The sequence below is a fragment of the Myiozetetes cayanensis genome, unplaced genomic scaffold (genome assembly GCF_022539395.1).
Source record: "Myiozetetes cayanensis isolate MyiCay16 unplaced genomic scaffold, myiCay2020 scf13, whole genome shotgun sequence".
Lineage (NCBI taxonomy): Eukaryota > Metazoa > Chordata > Aves > Passeriformes > Tyrannidae > Myiozetetes > Myiozetetes cayanensis.
The window spans coordinates 1,787,348-1,802,792 of NW_026086937.1; the positions used below are offsets into that span (position 1 = coordinate 1,787,348).

Here is a 15,445-nt window from a genome sequence, read left to right on the forward strand (position 1 = left end):
GTCACGACTCACTGTCAAACAGAAGATTTTTGTAAAAATCGTTGGGCAGAATGTCCTAATTACACTGGACCTCAGTTTGTACCACGTGACCAAATATATATCTCTGAATATAACCACGTAATACATCCTTTTGGAAGCCTAGAGCTATCACACGTTTAAGACCACCTGAAAACAAATAAAAAGGAAACATGTTGAAGCAGCGGAGAGCAATGCCTTACTCTGGTTCCTACCTGTGCCTGCATTAGTGCCTTACCTGTGCCCACCGCCTCCCACTTCCTTCGGCCGTGTTAAGGTACAGTAACACGCGGGCAGCGCTTCCCCCTGTATTTTTATGTTCTGATTATGTAACTGTGCCGCTTGCATAACTGCAACGACAATAAGTGTAGGTTTGTCCGGTGGTCAGCCCGGTGCCGGGTGTCCCTGCCAGCCGCCCCGCTCGGAGATAAGGTGGGTGCCGTGCGTGCATCAGCGCAGCCCGGCCGGGAATGCTTAGCCTGAAATGACGCTCGCATTCAGAGCGTGAGATAATGTCACCGGGTCTCACCGAAGCACACACGACAGACATCCACCCGGCTGTCCCCCGTGCGGGGTATTCCCGCGGCTGTCCCGCCGCCGGGGATGCCGCAGCCCCGCCGGTCACCTCCCCTTGCCCGGGGCTCCTGCGCGGGCGCAGCCGCGCTCGGGGCCGGGCGGGCATCTCGGAGCCCCCTTTGTGAGCGCCCGGGCGAGCGGGACCGTGCCGAGCGGGGCCGGGGCCGGGGCCAGCCGTCCCCGTCCTTGTCCCTGTCCCCATCCCCGGAGCGGGGCCCCGAGGGTCCGGCTCGGCCGCACGTCCCGCTGCGGGGGCTCTGCCGGGCCGGGCCCCCCCGCCGCGGCCGCATCAATCATTAACGGCGGCTCGGGTGTCCAGCGCCTCCCTCCTCGGGAAACCCTACCCGGGGCGGCGGGGGCGTCTCCTGCCGCTGCTGGGGAGCGCTGGATGCGCCGCCGGTTTCCAGTTACCGCGATGCCGGGCGGCGGGGCGGGAGGAGCCGCGGCGGTGCCGCCACTGCCCGTGCCGCAATGAGTGATGCTGCCGGGGGCGGCGGCGGGGGCGGAGAGGCGCACGGGCACCGCGGATCGTCCGCCGGCGGCTGCGGGCGCAGCGGCTCTGCCTCGCCCGGGCGGCGGCGAGGCGGCGGGCCCGGGGCCGGCGGCGGCACCAGCACCATGCCGGCGGGCGACGGGGACAAGGAGGAGGAGGCGCCGCCGCCCCGTCCTGCCGCCCTGCTGCGGTGGGACGAGGTGCCCGAGGACTTCGTGGAGTGCTTCATCCTCTCGGGCTACCGGCGGCTGCACTGCTCGGCGCAGGAGTGCCTGGCCTCGGTGCTGCAGCCCACCAACGAGACCCTCAACTTCTGGACCCACTTCATCCCGCTGCTGCTCTTCCTCAGCCGCTTCGGGCGGCTGCTGCTGCTGCGGGGCGCCGGGGACGTGCCCTTCCACCACCCGGCCCTGCTGCCCCTCTGGTGCTACGCCTCGGGGGTGCTGCTCACCTTCGCCATGAGCTGCACGGCCCACCTCTTCAGCTGCCTCTCCCCGCGCCTCCGCGCCACCTTCTTCTACCTGGACTACGCCTCCATCAGCTACTACGGCTTCGCCAGCACCGTGGCCTACTCCTACTACCTGCTGCCGGGGCTGAGCCTGCTGGACGCGGGTGCCATGAGCCGCTACGTGCAGCAGCGGCTGGGCTGGCAGCTGGACTGCAGCCTGCCCATCGCGGCCTACCGCGTGCTGGTGCTGCCCGTGGCGCTGGCGCTGGCCGTGGGCTGCACGGCCGCCTGCTGCCGCAGCCGGGCCGCCTGCTGCGCCTACCCCTTCGCCGTGCGCACCTTCGTGTTCGCCATGCCGCTCAGCATGGCCTGCCCCATCATGCTCGAGAGCCTGCTCTTCGACCTCCGCACCCGCAACCCCACGCTCTTCGTCTACTTCTACCGGCGCTACTTCTGGCTGCTGGTGGCCGCCTTCTTCAACGTCAGCAAGATCCCCGAGCGCATCCAGCCGGGGCTCTTCGACATCGTGGGGCACAGCCACCAGCTCTTCCACATCTTCACCTTCCTCAGCATCTACGACCAGGTGCACTACGTGGAGGACGGGCTGGCCGAGTTCCTCAAGGCGCCCCTGGCCGCCCCCACCTACCTGGGCACCGTGGGGTACATGGTGCTCCTCACCCTCTGCCTCGCCGTGGTCGTCAGGAGGTTCCTCAACGTCGCGGACCTCTGCAAGCAGGACTAGCCGGGCCAGCGGCCCTCGAGACAGTGACCACCGCCCCAGGGACCCTCGGGCTGGACACCGAGCCTCCGACCCGCGATCCTCGGAGCGGCCCCGCCGCGTCCCGAAGCAGCTGTGAAACCTGGGGCAAACACACCTGTGGAAGAGCCGGGAGGGTTGCTGGAGAAAATGCCCATGGCGGAACTGCTCGTGCTCTTTAAACTACTAGGTTACCAGGGGGAGCGAGCAAATGCTTACTGGTATGTTGCTGCTTAGAGTATAAGCTGAAATAATTTAGCTCTACTACTAGGAAGAATGCATGAACGGTGAATGCCACTTACTAATTTCATAACAATTAGGTTTAAACTAGCTCTGTATATACATATATATTTATATATCTAGCTATATATTTATTAGCTACATATATGTGTATATATGTGTATACACCCGAAGACATTTGTGCAATGATTACTCATAGACTTTTAATCAACTCCTCTGTGAAATTTCCTAGCAGATTATGCACTGACATTTATCTTCCTCTGTGATGCTGTAACAGGCCTTAGCAGCCACCTACTGCATTTTAAATGCAAACAAATCGATAGCTAGCTATAGTTTCTAAGGTCTTGCAGCCTTTTCAGCCAGGGAACAATAGATTTAACAGAGAGAGGAAAAACAGCTGTGAATTATTACAGAATTACCAGTTGATGGAGAGACTTTAATTAGACAGGCAGTGAGCGGTTGGTGTAACCACTCGGATACTAAAATACAACAGAAGGATATGTAAAATAATTGAACCAGAAAGGGGTCAATGGAATGGGGGCAGGGGAAGAAGGAAGAGCACTGCATAATGGCATGGCTCTTCCCTCGACACGTCAGGAACATCTGCTGTGTTAAGGGGGTTGCTAAGGGGCCCCTTTATCTTCCCTGGTAAATCACCCCCAAATCAGCCCTTCAGAGTCAAAGTCAGATGCCAGACTTTCTATAAACCCCTGCCAAGCTCGGTGGGAGTTCTGTAGATGTAAAGAGAGGAACTGATGCATGAGAGCTCATTCTGGACCTTTTAGAGAACTACATGGAACTGGTTTCTTCTGCTCTTAAATTAGAGCACTGTCAGATTTATCATCCTAAAATTAGTTGCAGAATGAGATACTGCTGAATCTGAGTTCGGGACTGAAAATCTGCCTCCAGAAGTACTGGATAGTGGCACTTTCTCATCATTCCCCACCTTTTCCTATTTTGACTCGTGGCTGCAGCTGGGTGTGCTGAAGTTCTCTTTCAGAAGCTTTGGGGGAGTTCAAAGACAGGAATTAAGAGATATTTTCCAAAGCAGTATCTTTTCAGAGCAACCCAGATATTATTATTGTCACACAACAAAGAGCTAACTGTAGTTTGAACTTACTCTCTGTACACAGAGCCATTTTTGTAAACTAGATGCAGATTTTAAGCCGATGGGGTTTGATTTTGTCTGGCAGAACAAGTTATGCAATAACATTACACAAGGGGGTTACATATCGAGCTTCAGGTGAGAAACCACTTGTGCATGCCACTGTCAGGAGGGAGGTGGTACTTCCTTAGGGAATGCTGGTGGCACACTCTGCAGGGCTGCAGTGGCTCTTTCACTCAGTCCCTGTTGTAGACAGGTATTTATTTCTGCTTGGCTCTGTCCCATATTCATGGACATGGCATCTGAACCCCAAGAAAATGTTTTGAGTCCAATCCCACAGTCTCCTGTAAGACAAAGCCCCCTTTGTTTATGATGGGAATATGGGAAGAGCTCTAGCTGGGGATTATGAGGCCAAATCCTTAATATGGGTCAGAATCATCACAGAAACCAGTAATTTATATGTCCTGTACCAGTGTCAGCTTTGTGAAAAATTCACTGTGGAAGTGGATAAACTCACAGAAAATCACACTCACTTCATTTTATCTCAACTCATTTTAAGTACAATGAGTTTGAATATTTTAAATTCTCAGTGAATGATTAAAATGGCCCAACCAAAAGATGGGGTTTTTTTGCCAGCCACAATTCTGCTGGTACATAATTTCTGGTAGGGTCACGTGTGGTCTCTTAAAGAGATTGACTATGATTTTCTGAAACAGCAGTTCCCAAACTGTGGCCCCTTGAGTTATTGCTGATGGGCCATAAAAAAACAGCATGGCCCCATGTGGCTGGCTCTGTTTGGTTTTCATTTGCCAACCTGCATTAAAAGAAAATGAAAACGACATGAAGTATTTTTATTTTTACATATTTCCATTAACTTTTGTTACTCATAAACATAGCATTGCTTTATCAACCAACAGAGCAGCAAGTGATCTGCAGCACTGGGAGAGGAGGCTGGTTCACAACAGTTATTCTCTGAAATGTGCTTTATACTGTGAAAACCCTCAAAGCTCACAATAGAAAGCCAGTGGATCGAGACCTGCAACGATGTCATCCTATGAATTTCCACAGCTGCAAAAGAGGCCAAAAATCTTTGAGATGGGCTGTATTCAAATTAAAATAATAGTGGCATAGTTAGTTAGAGCCCAGTGACTCATCCAAGTTTCAAAACTAATTACATAGAAAGGGTTTGCCTGGGAGATGCCACTAGCACGTCCAACCAGCAATTAAAAACTAAGAAATAAATCAAAAAGGCCAGGGACAGAAAATCTCAGCACTAGAAGACAGCTCAGAAACAAGCAACAATAAAAGCCAAATGTAAGAGAGGAAGGCTTTTAAAGCACACTGGATAATGAATGATGTTTGTGCTTGTCAGTCACGACGTAGAGGACATCTCGAGGGGCAGTGTCAAAAATGGCTGTTGCTAACTTGTAAAAATACATTTGATATTTGCAGTTAGGCCACCCAGGGTCATCTATATATATCTCAAAGGCAGATAACTGTAAAGTTTGGATTGCAACCAGCTGCAGTTTTGCTGGAATCTTACTGCTGGTACAGGAGTGCCTGTGAGCCCCAGTCAGGCTGGAGATTCGGTACCTGGCTCTGAGGATATTGCTTCATTTGGAAGTTTCTGCTGGCAGATTGTTGGGGTGCAGGCCTGAGCACCCCATGGAATTCTTTGTGCTCTCTGGTTGCAAGCACTGCACTCTAAGCCACTGTAGGCAGGCTGCATGAATCCCAAGGGAAAGGCCACAGGGGGATGTGATTAGAGTTGAAGAATTCTAATTAATGGGGTTTTGTTTGTATGTTTGTTCAAAAAAAAATGCGGCTACGAATTAAAAAGGTACAGGGAGTGTGGAGGATATCTAGGGAAATGCTCCAAGTGTCTGTGTTTATCCAGTGAAGGACATGGAGGGAGATAATCCACTTGCCATGTCCCACGGCCAGTCTTCCTGAATACGGACAGAACAAAACTGAGGTAAAAGAGATTAAAAGTGGAACAAGATGTCTGCAATTATAGTGCTTGGATGTGCTCACAGAAGTGAGTCAGCGTTTGTTTGACTCGTAAGGGTGAAGGAGGACTCTTGGTGTGAGAGCACACACGGCTGAACATGTGGCAGCGTGTCCAGAGTTTACACAGAGGTCTGACCTGCAGGCTGGATGTGTGAGGACATCCTGCAAAGCTGCCTTTCTGCATCAGCACCTGTCACAACGCTGTCACTGCCTGGGTACCTGCCCTGAGCTCTACACTCTGCACTCGCAGCTCACCTTGAAAACCAAAAAGGCTTTGGGGCCTTCTGTTGCAGAATTTGTGTGGGGATGGGGGCCAAGGTGAGCGCTGGAGCGCAGGGGATGGCCTGGCAGTGCCCATGTGTCTGTCTGCCTGGGGCCAGCACTGACCTCCAGGCTGGCACACGTGTGCCCATGGGCACTGCCTGCTGCTGGGGACAGCTCCCAGCGTGCTGGTGGCACAGACAGCCCTCCCTGCAGTCAGCACGTGCCTACAGCTGCAGTCTGCACACGGGCATGTATTCAGCAAGCCCAGCCTCTGGGCACTTCCAAGGAGCCTGTGAGCTTTAGGCTCCTGTTTGTGTAGGACTGATGTACCTGATCTATGATAATTATCCAGTGTTCTGTGGTGATACATCATTTCTTCTTCTGCAGCATCTTCACTTGAAGGTCAGTCCAGGGAATCTGTGAAGCTCTGAGCAGCTTCCTTAGCAAAACTGGAATGTGCAGTCTGGAAACAAAGGGAGAGGTTTCATCTGCATGCTGCACTTGTAGAAATGTAGCAGTTAAAAGTAGAAACACGTTGGGTTTTTTTGCTAAAATGATAGTTCTGATTAATTGTCGAAGTGTTGTGCTTATTATTTATTTGCTGAATCCAGCTACTTGTTGTCAGGTTTTTGTCAACAGTGTACCTGCAGAAATGACAGTATGAAAGTTTTCCTTCATGTTTAAGTAAACTCTGAGGCAGCACATGCATAAAGCATTATTGCACTAAACTCAGTTGATTACCATCCACATGCCTTACAGAAGCGAGTCATACCTGTAGTAATTGCCCAGATTAAACTGTTTGTCATTGCCTATGAGAGTAAAAACGACCAAGTGGCCAGTAAGAAGCTGAGGAGTCAGGCACTCCTGGGGTCTTGTCCCTGCTTTGCCACTACCTGTTCTGTAATCTAGGGCAAGTTGTTTAAACCGTGTTCATTTGGAACGAGTTTAATTCGTGTGAAACACTGGAATTGTACCAGGGTTGAGTTTGACCCTCTGTGTCTCAGTTTCCACATCTGTAAGATGGGGAGAATATACCTTACCTACCTCGCAGGGTTGCTCTGAAGACAAGCTAATGTTTGTAAAGCACTTCAAAATGCAAAGACCCTCCTAGGTGCTAAGAAGAAATATTTCCTGAACTCCGGCAGAAGGAATGTTGTTTTGTCCCTCGTCTCACAGGGAGAGGACCACGAACGTTTCCAGACCATGAACTCCTGGGACAAACCCTTGTCCGTGTCCACGCTCCAAGGAAGTTCCCATCCTGTGTCCTTTGGAGCTGAGGGCAAAATTTCCACTGGCTTCAAGTAGGGGGCAATCAAGACCTGAGCAGTCTGAAACGGGCTGAGTAAATGCTTAAGGGTCAGGAGTACAGAGAAAACACACATGACTGGGGTGTTCTCTCATCAGAAATTCTCACTGGTAACGTGTGCTGAGGGGCACTGGAACACTGCATGAGGCCTCATCGTTCATTTAGCCATGGCTTGTGTTCCAGTTACCACGAAATAATTAATGGAGCAGGGTTTTCCATCAGTGTTTGTAAGCAATTTTACAGAGTTCTCTAATTTGAGTCTCTCCTGATTACGTCTCAGTTGCCACTGGGAATTTCAAACTACGTCAAGCTACTTCTTATCAGAGTAAAAAGACCTTAAATAAATGAAGCTTTTAAGTAAACATGTGTAATCATTTGGGAACATAAAATTACACTGATCAAACGACTTTATCTTTTTCCCTCCTGTTCCCCAAAACCAACAACTTGGAGCCAATCCTATTATTGAGTGAAACCTGGACTTGGATCTTCTGACCCCATACGTGCACTCTTCCCTTGCCAAGGAGCCCTGAGTAATAATCCTGCTAACCCACTCTGCCCATCTCCTGCAGGGGCTGATGAAAACAGCCCCACTGAGTAGAGGACCATGTTTGTAAGAGCTTTTCTAACTGGCAGCAGTAGCAGAGGGGAAAACAAAAAAAGACATCAAAGGGTTTGAGTGGTTCGTTAAGTCAAAGCCTCTACCATCAGAAATTCTCCCTATCCAAGTATATTCCTGGCTTCTGTTAGACACATGTAAGTCAGGGCTACACAACCAACACCCAAATTACAGCTGAGACTTCACTCTCCTCTCCTCAGACGAGATGTGAGATGCGAGGCAGTGTCACATGCACCGAGCGACACAAACCTCTGGGTGTGGAATAAACTGAAAGTATTTGCACATCTTGCTCAGGCAGATGCTGCTTCATTCCACTGAATTCAGTAATAAATTATTGACCAAGACAAAGGAAGCAGGCTTGTGCTTCAAGGTGCCTGTAAGGAAACACCACCAGCAGAACTTCTGCTTCCTGGGCCATGCTGGGACCCTGGAGCACTCTGAACTAGGGCATGGCTATTTCAGGGAATGCCTTAAGATGTAGCTGGGGGTCAACAGTGTGGAGAAACAGTTTGTAGCAAGTCAACTCTGTCTGCTAGAGAGGTTCAAGCACGCTTCAGTAGGAGGTAACACGTTTAAGGGTCTGTGCATGCAGTGAACAAAATGTGTGACTTTTGTGTGGTTCTGTTGGGAGGGTTTGAAAATTTCCTCTTTGTACACTTTTGGATGCTGACTACTGTCTATGTAATGACTATGCATTTTTAGCAAAAAAAAAAAAAGGTGTGAGCTACAAATAAAGTTAATTCTGAGTACATTTTTGCAGAAATGCATTTATAAAGGTTTTTTTTTTTCATTTCTTAGTGCAACTTACAGGGGCACCTGTGGAATCAGAAATGTGGTGAAGGTACTACTTGTCTCCAAACACAGGTGGTGTTGGCATGAGTACAGGAACTACCAGTTCTTGTGCAGAGGTGTTAGTATCTCTGAAAACACTATAACAGCAAAAGTATTGTCACCATTTTGTTGTCTTTTAAATTTTAAAGCAATAAAACAGCATCGTCACCTTTTTACTTCTCCAATAGCTGTGCTAACTAATTAATGGTAGACATCCCTGTTATATTAAGATCATTACTATCTATAAGGAGATGGGTGTTCAGCCCACAGAGCTCACTGACAAATCAGGAAATTGGTAGCAACAACATGAAGAATCACGGCAAAATACTGACTGCAAAATGAAGAGCTCTATTTGGCATCAAATAAAGTTTCCCATTTGGCAGAGTAGGAACGTTTCATGTGGCAAAATACTGTCTTCAGTCCAAGTGAGGCACCAAAAAGCACTCAGTGAGCTGCAATTACATAAAGTATCTGCTTTAAGCCTTTTCTGTCAAAATTCAGCACAACAGGATGTATCCCAACTTAATTGCAGGCACCCCCTGATCCTGTTAAAAGACTCGAGGATCTTCTAGTTTAGGTCTGTAGAATTCCTTCAAAAGGTCTGACAGAGCCAGTGAAGATGGCAAAACACTGAGCAGGATGGTGGGCAACAAAAGCTACAGCTGCTGGGACAGGTGATTCAGTGAGGTCAGTACCTCAACCTTCAGCTGAGGTGGCTCCACAGTTGCTCTGATAACCTGCTCTCTTTGTTCTCTGGCAAATGGCCCTAAAAATCAGGACAGTGTATTTGTGAGGGAACAAAGGAACATCTGACACAACAACACAACCTTCAGATGTTATCTCATCACAGGATAATGTATGGTTAGAAGGATTTGTGAGTAGAGGTGAAACTCATCAAAATTAAAAAGCTGGTAAAAATGTAGAACAAATCAATATCAGTGCTAAGGCTAAATCTTGGTTTCAGTGATGAGAGTCTCTGGGCAGACCCTGCAGATGCAGATTTCTTACCAGGAGTGGCAGCACCCCTCTTGCCAGGGAGCTCAGCCTTTGGGGGTGTGAGCCGTGCTTTACAGGAGCAGAACAACAGTGTCATACAATCTTGTGGAGAGTAAACAATTTATAGAGTTCTCTCATTTGAGTCTCTCCTGCCTCCAAAATCTAGTCCTTTCATGTCCCTCCTGACTGATGAAACATGAAAATAGAGGGTTTTTTCATTTTTGGTGTTAGGAATACTTCTCCTCTGTTCTCCTGTTTGCTGGGAAACCTCTGTTCTCTGTCGCTCTTCTCTGTTGTCCTGAGAAACTGGGCAATTCCACTCGTACAAGAAGAAAAACCTTGATTTTCCCCCCCTCTTTATATGCTAGGCTCTCTGCATCCACAGCCCTGGGGCTATGGAATTCAATCACTGGCACTCAGTAGTGTTCCAAAATCTCAGCTTTTCCTTTTAGCAGCACTTGGAAAGACAGCTATGAAATGTCAGTGGGGTGGATAACAAGCAGTAATATCCACAGCCCTCAGAAATGACATAAATAATGAGCAAGAGGTAAACAGGGCCCTGGGACAGCTTTTCTGATACCTTGTATGCCCAGGCATCGTCTCTCATTATCCCAAATTTAGTGAAGCTCATGAGCACATGCCTAACTTTAATAGGAATATCTGTTTATCTTTGTTCTTTGACAGGGGGGAGCTTGCCCTTGTGTTTAAGTGCACTAGAGAAGCAGAGCCCTAATGAGCAGCCAGTGCCAGGGAAATGCTGCCAGCAAGAGCCTGGCACAGCAGCTCTGCCATTCAGCCCCAAGGCAGTGTCCTACCCCTGACACCCAAGGCTCACATTCCCCACTCAGCCTTACCACTTTAAAGCATTCTCCTTTCAGGTCATTGTCTGAAGATTTTAATACAAAACAAAGAGCAAAATTCATATGTAAAACTAGAAATGCTCCAACTTGGCAGTGAAACAAAACTGCACATTCTCTGTCTGTCCCAGTTGTGTTATCCCAACAGTCTTTCTGGTGGAAAATCTGGTAGGTTGGAGAAAACCAGTTTGGAACAGTAACCAGAATCACTGAGCACTATCATACACTCATTAGCCAACTTAGTTAAAATGAGTATTTACTTCTGTATTATATAGACTGAAAGATTAAACACAGAAGCTATATATTTTATGAAGAATACCTTTGTCCCTAACAATAGAGCATATTCCTTCAAACTACAGCTACTCTGCTCCAACAGAAGCATGGCATCTCCTTTATTGCAAACTTCAGATGTACTTTGGATGATAAAAAAATAATGTAACTGATTTCAGTGAAGCAAAGGGGACTGAGGGTATACAAGAATGGACAGCCTGCTCCAATGCAATACTCAGGTTGTTAATGCCACTTGAAGTCACAGCTAGCTCAGCACTCAGCAGCCCTAACACCTCAGAGGGAATATACAGCCAGTGCATGTTCAGAGCTGCTTCTACTGAACCCATTAGCAATCCAAGGGATAGAGTGAATTGATATAATGAATGGAAAATAGTACATACCTCCATGGCAGTTACTCTGTGATTACTAAATTCCTGTATTCAGACATTTACATGGTAAATATGTTCAGACAGCAACATTCCTAAAAAAGCTGGGAGTGCCCCACATACTCGTTTGAAGCCTCCAGCTGTTACCAACAAGACATTTCCTTATTAAAGGGGGGAAAGGGGGACAAACTCATCTCACAGGGTTGAAAGGATTTGTGGATTTTGACTTTGCTGGCAGACTTGTTGCATAGGTTTGCACAAAGCAAATGAACCGGTGGACTTACAAACATTACAAAGTGAAGCAATCACTGTGTTCTCAAAGTCACAGGGACTTTCTCCACGCAGAGTTACTGAGGACCTGCAGTGAATCTGGCCCTCTTCCCTTTACAGCAGCTGTGGCTTGGAGTGCGAGTCCTCTGTGGAAAGTACTAGATGTTCATCTAGTAGTATCAAAAACAGTTTATTGCTGCTTTTAAGTCACCCCAAGGAATGTTATTCATTAGCCAAATATGCACATATAGCTAAGAAATATTTATGCTTTTCAGGCTCTGGTAGTGTCCTGATTTCTAGCTCCAGTGTCGTGGCAGAACTGCCAGGTATGTCCCAGACATGAATGACTTCCAGCTTATTACTCAATACTCTTTGTTTTAAAAGCCATTTCAGTCCCTCAGTAGCTCATGAATGAAACAATCTGCAACAAGCAGGCTGGTCAATGAATTCTCTGAGGTGTCAGCTTCCCATGTGCACCATAATAGATCAGCAGTGGCGAGGTTCCCTTCACAAGTAATTCCTGAGCTAAATTCACAGACAAGCACCAGACTCAATTCTCTTTCCTTGGCATTTTGCCTGGAAGGCTCCAACAGGCTGGAGAATAAGGCTGACTTGGAAAAAGCTCTCTTACCCTGCTGTTCCCTCCTCACATCCCTCCAGGTCCGGCACAGAGGATGCAGCAGGGCTGCAGTGAGGCACAGGACATCTCCAGGCTGCACTGGTCCCTGCGTGGCACGGAGCCATCTGATCCCACCACGGCTGCCCCAAACAGCCTGAGAACCAGGCAGTGCCAGCCCGGCCTGCCTGCTGTGCCAAGCGAACCTGGAATAAAGAGATTCAGGCCTGCTGTTCAAGAGGAAGGGTCTGCAGCGTTAGTCTGTGCCCAGCAGACCCGTGAAGGACACTGAGGTCAACCAGCAGGAGTTTCCTAGACAAGGCTGAAGAAAAACCCCAATCTTTAACTCAGCAGTCTGAGTTTGATTGAATCCTCAAATTTCACCAGCCTGAAATAAACTAAAAAAACACCCCCAAATAAATTATTCCCGTATATTGAAAACCAGCCGGTAACTGGGGCTGTTTGGCTGTGCCCAGGCCGTGCCCAGCGGCAGGCGGAGGGTGCGGAGCTGGGTCCGTGTTTAACCCCGCGGGTCCGCAGGTTTCGGGAGCGGGGCCGGCAGGAGGAGCGCTCAGACCGCTGCCCGGCCGGGTGAGCAGGGCACGGCTCCGGCACGGCCGTGTTTTCCATGCCAGCTGCCGCTGTATCCCCATCTGCGGGCACGGAGGGAGCACAGCGGCCCCTCCGCCCTGCCCGCCCCGCTGCTCCGAGCGCTGCCCTCCTGTCTGCCCGGCACTGGCATCTCTGCTGCGAGGGATGCCCCGTCCGCGCAGCAAACCCTCTCGGCAAAAAGCTGGCACGGAGAGCCCGACCGCCTGGCAAAAATAACGCCTTAGGGGCAGCTGCTTGCTGATATAATCCCATAGGAAAAGAAAAACTGTTCTGAAGGGGATGACGCTGCCTTCTTAGGCATTCCTGGAGTATAAAGTGAGCGTGAGTCAGGCAGAGTGAGAGGATGCATCTTGCCATGTGGACAAACAAACAAATCAGCCAATGAGTAAAAAAAATTCTGGAAGTATCCTTTTATGCAGGACCTGGAAGGCTGCAAAGTTGAGTAGTTGGAAGTCACTTGTTCAGAAATGACTCCTTCCTGGCCCAGAACATTCTGTGAGGATTTCTCAGGACAAATTCAGGGCAAGTGAGAGGGAGCAGCCCTGACACAGTCTGAGTCAACCACGAGGCACACACACATACCTGTCCATCCTGCCACAGCTGACCTGTGCCTACTGGATGTGGATGACTTTTTTAATCTGCCAGTTTTCAGATCCATGTTCATGCAGCCTACCTACCATATTCCAGCTAACGTCAAACAATGCACAGAAATTTCATGTTACAGTTTTCAACACCTAAAGCATTAAAAAGTACTTTCTGAAATATTGCAGTCCTTTTTTTGGCTCTAACATTGCAATGTTAAAGTACCATAACAGTGCTATTATTCAGTCTCTGCTCTCTAGTTTACAGCAGGAGCTGTTGGATTAGCTGTGCTGTTTGTAAAGCAGGGCTGACACTCATCCTTCCTGCTCAGTGACAGCACAGACAGCAGCTCTTGGCTCACCATGACCCTCGAGCTCCCCTGTGGAGCTCCAATTCATTTTGGCCAGTGAGGCTGCACTCCCCACCTGCAGATCACACAGCACCTCTGAGACAGCTGTGCTTTGCTGTGCACTGCTCAGCCCTCAGATCAGCCTGTTCTGGGCACAGGCACAGTCCAGAGCTGCCCTGAGGCTGTCAGATGATCTCCACAGCCCTTGCAGAAGCTGGGATATGAATGAGCCTGGTCCACTCCTTTCTCATTTACCACCAACATAAGGGAAAATGTTTCACAGTGTGAGTTCCTGTGCAAGCTGCCCAGTGACCCCTACACCTTGTGCTGGCACAGGCTGTGCAAGTCAGCAGCCTCACTGCATGGATACAGATCTAGCATCTCATCAAAGTGTTTCCAAATCTCTGTACTGTGCTATTTTCTTCCTTTCATTTATTTCTTCACTCTTTCTGACCCAACTTCACTATCTCATCCTCTCCTCTTTGCAAATTTGAAGCTTGAAGCCCTGTTTTTTCAGATCAGACTCCTTCAGTGCAAGCTGAGCATTGTCAACTACCTTCAATGTGGGTGGAAGCTCTACTAGAGAAACCAAGGTGGAGCACACAGTGAGCTGTCCTGGCTGTGTTCAGGGCACTGCTCCCTGTGCCAGTGCCACACCAGTGCCCTGCCTGAGCCTTGTTTAACACTGTGAAGCTACAGGGACTGCTGTCACACAGGCAGGACAAACAGCTGACTTCCCAACTACCTGTGGCCTTCCAGTAGTCTTGTCTTCCTGTCTTACACCACTGGTTGTATCAGCACTGAAGAAGAGTAAAGAATTCTATGTCCCACCTGAGAAGTGGTCAAAATGCAGTCATGCATGCAGTCATGCTTGTCCATTCAGTTAAATGCAGCAATAACATAATCTATTGTGACATCCTGCTGAAAACTGAATACATGTGTTTCCTCACACAGTCCAGCTGTAGGTAAAGCTTTTCTGGACATTTCAGACCCAATATATAAACTAACTCTCCACACAAGCTATCTAGATACAAAATATCCTCTGAGGGTGGAATTCTAGACTCTGAAGGATTTGCTTTGGCAATAGCAATGTTTACTGTTTTCCCTGTCAGATGTTGTTCTCAGGACATCAGTGGGCATTTCTTTGTCGACAGATTTTGCGGATCTCAACGTGACTGATGGACTTGCAGATCCCATCAGTGAGACTCCAGAGGTCTCACTCTGTTTTCTGATAACTGCTGGGATTTCCTCTCAGAGTATAAGAAATGTTCTGCAGTATGAGCCCCATCTCTCAGGCTCAATGTCAAACATAATGGGCTTCTAATAATAGAACCCCCCCAATCTGCCTGGCTATTCCAGCCCTGGCTCTGCCACAGGAAGCGTCTCATGAGGTCACAGCTAACACAGTAAACAGTGACCCTTCTGAGTGACAGGGCAAGAACAGAAAGGCTTCAAATGCTGGGGAGGTTTCTCCTCTCCAACACTCTGTGACAGGACTGAGCAGGGCGAGTTTCAGCAGCGTATTTACAATTCCTCTTCCACAAACTGTCACAGTGTGCACAGCACTCGGGGGGTTTATACGGCTCTTTATGTGTGGGAAAGACAACCATCTACAGGGTGAGCTGATGCTAAATCTCTAATTTCAGACCTCACTTATGATTGTGTATTGAAAGATTTTTATTTTATGATGGGTAGAAGAAATAGAAATGTAATAGGGAAATAAAACTTTCCCCACATTATGCCTTAATTCAAAGAATTCTCTCGACAATTCTCACATTCCCTTAAATTACTGCCATGAAGAGATCAAGTGGCAGAAGTATCAGTTGCTTTGGGACTAAGTAAAAAT

General features: G+C 48.6%; 1 protein-coding gene across 1 annotated transcript; it reads left to right on the forward strand.

Moving 5' to 3' along the window:
* The first annotated feature begins 1,047 nt into the window (after positions 1-1,047).
* On the forward strand, positions 1,048-8,834 carry PAQR9 (progestin and adipoQ receptor family member 9). The gene has a single exon (XM_050308288.1). The coding sequence runs from the start codon at positions 1,063-1,065 to the stop codon at positions 2,272-2,274; it is 1,212 nt and encodes a 403-aa protein (XP_050164245.1). The 5' UTR covers positions 1,048-1,062; the 3' UTR covers positions 2,275-8,834.
* Positions 8,835-15,445: the final 6,611 nt, after the last annotated feature.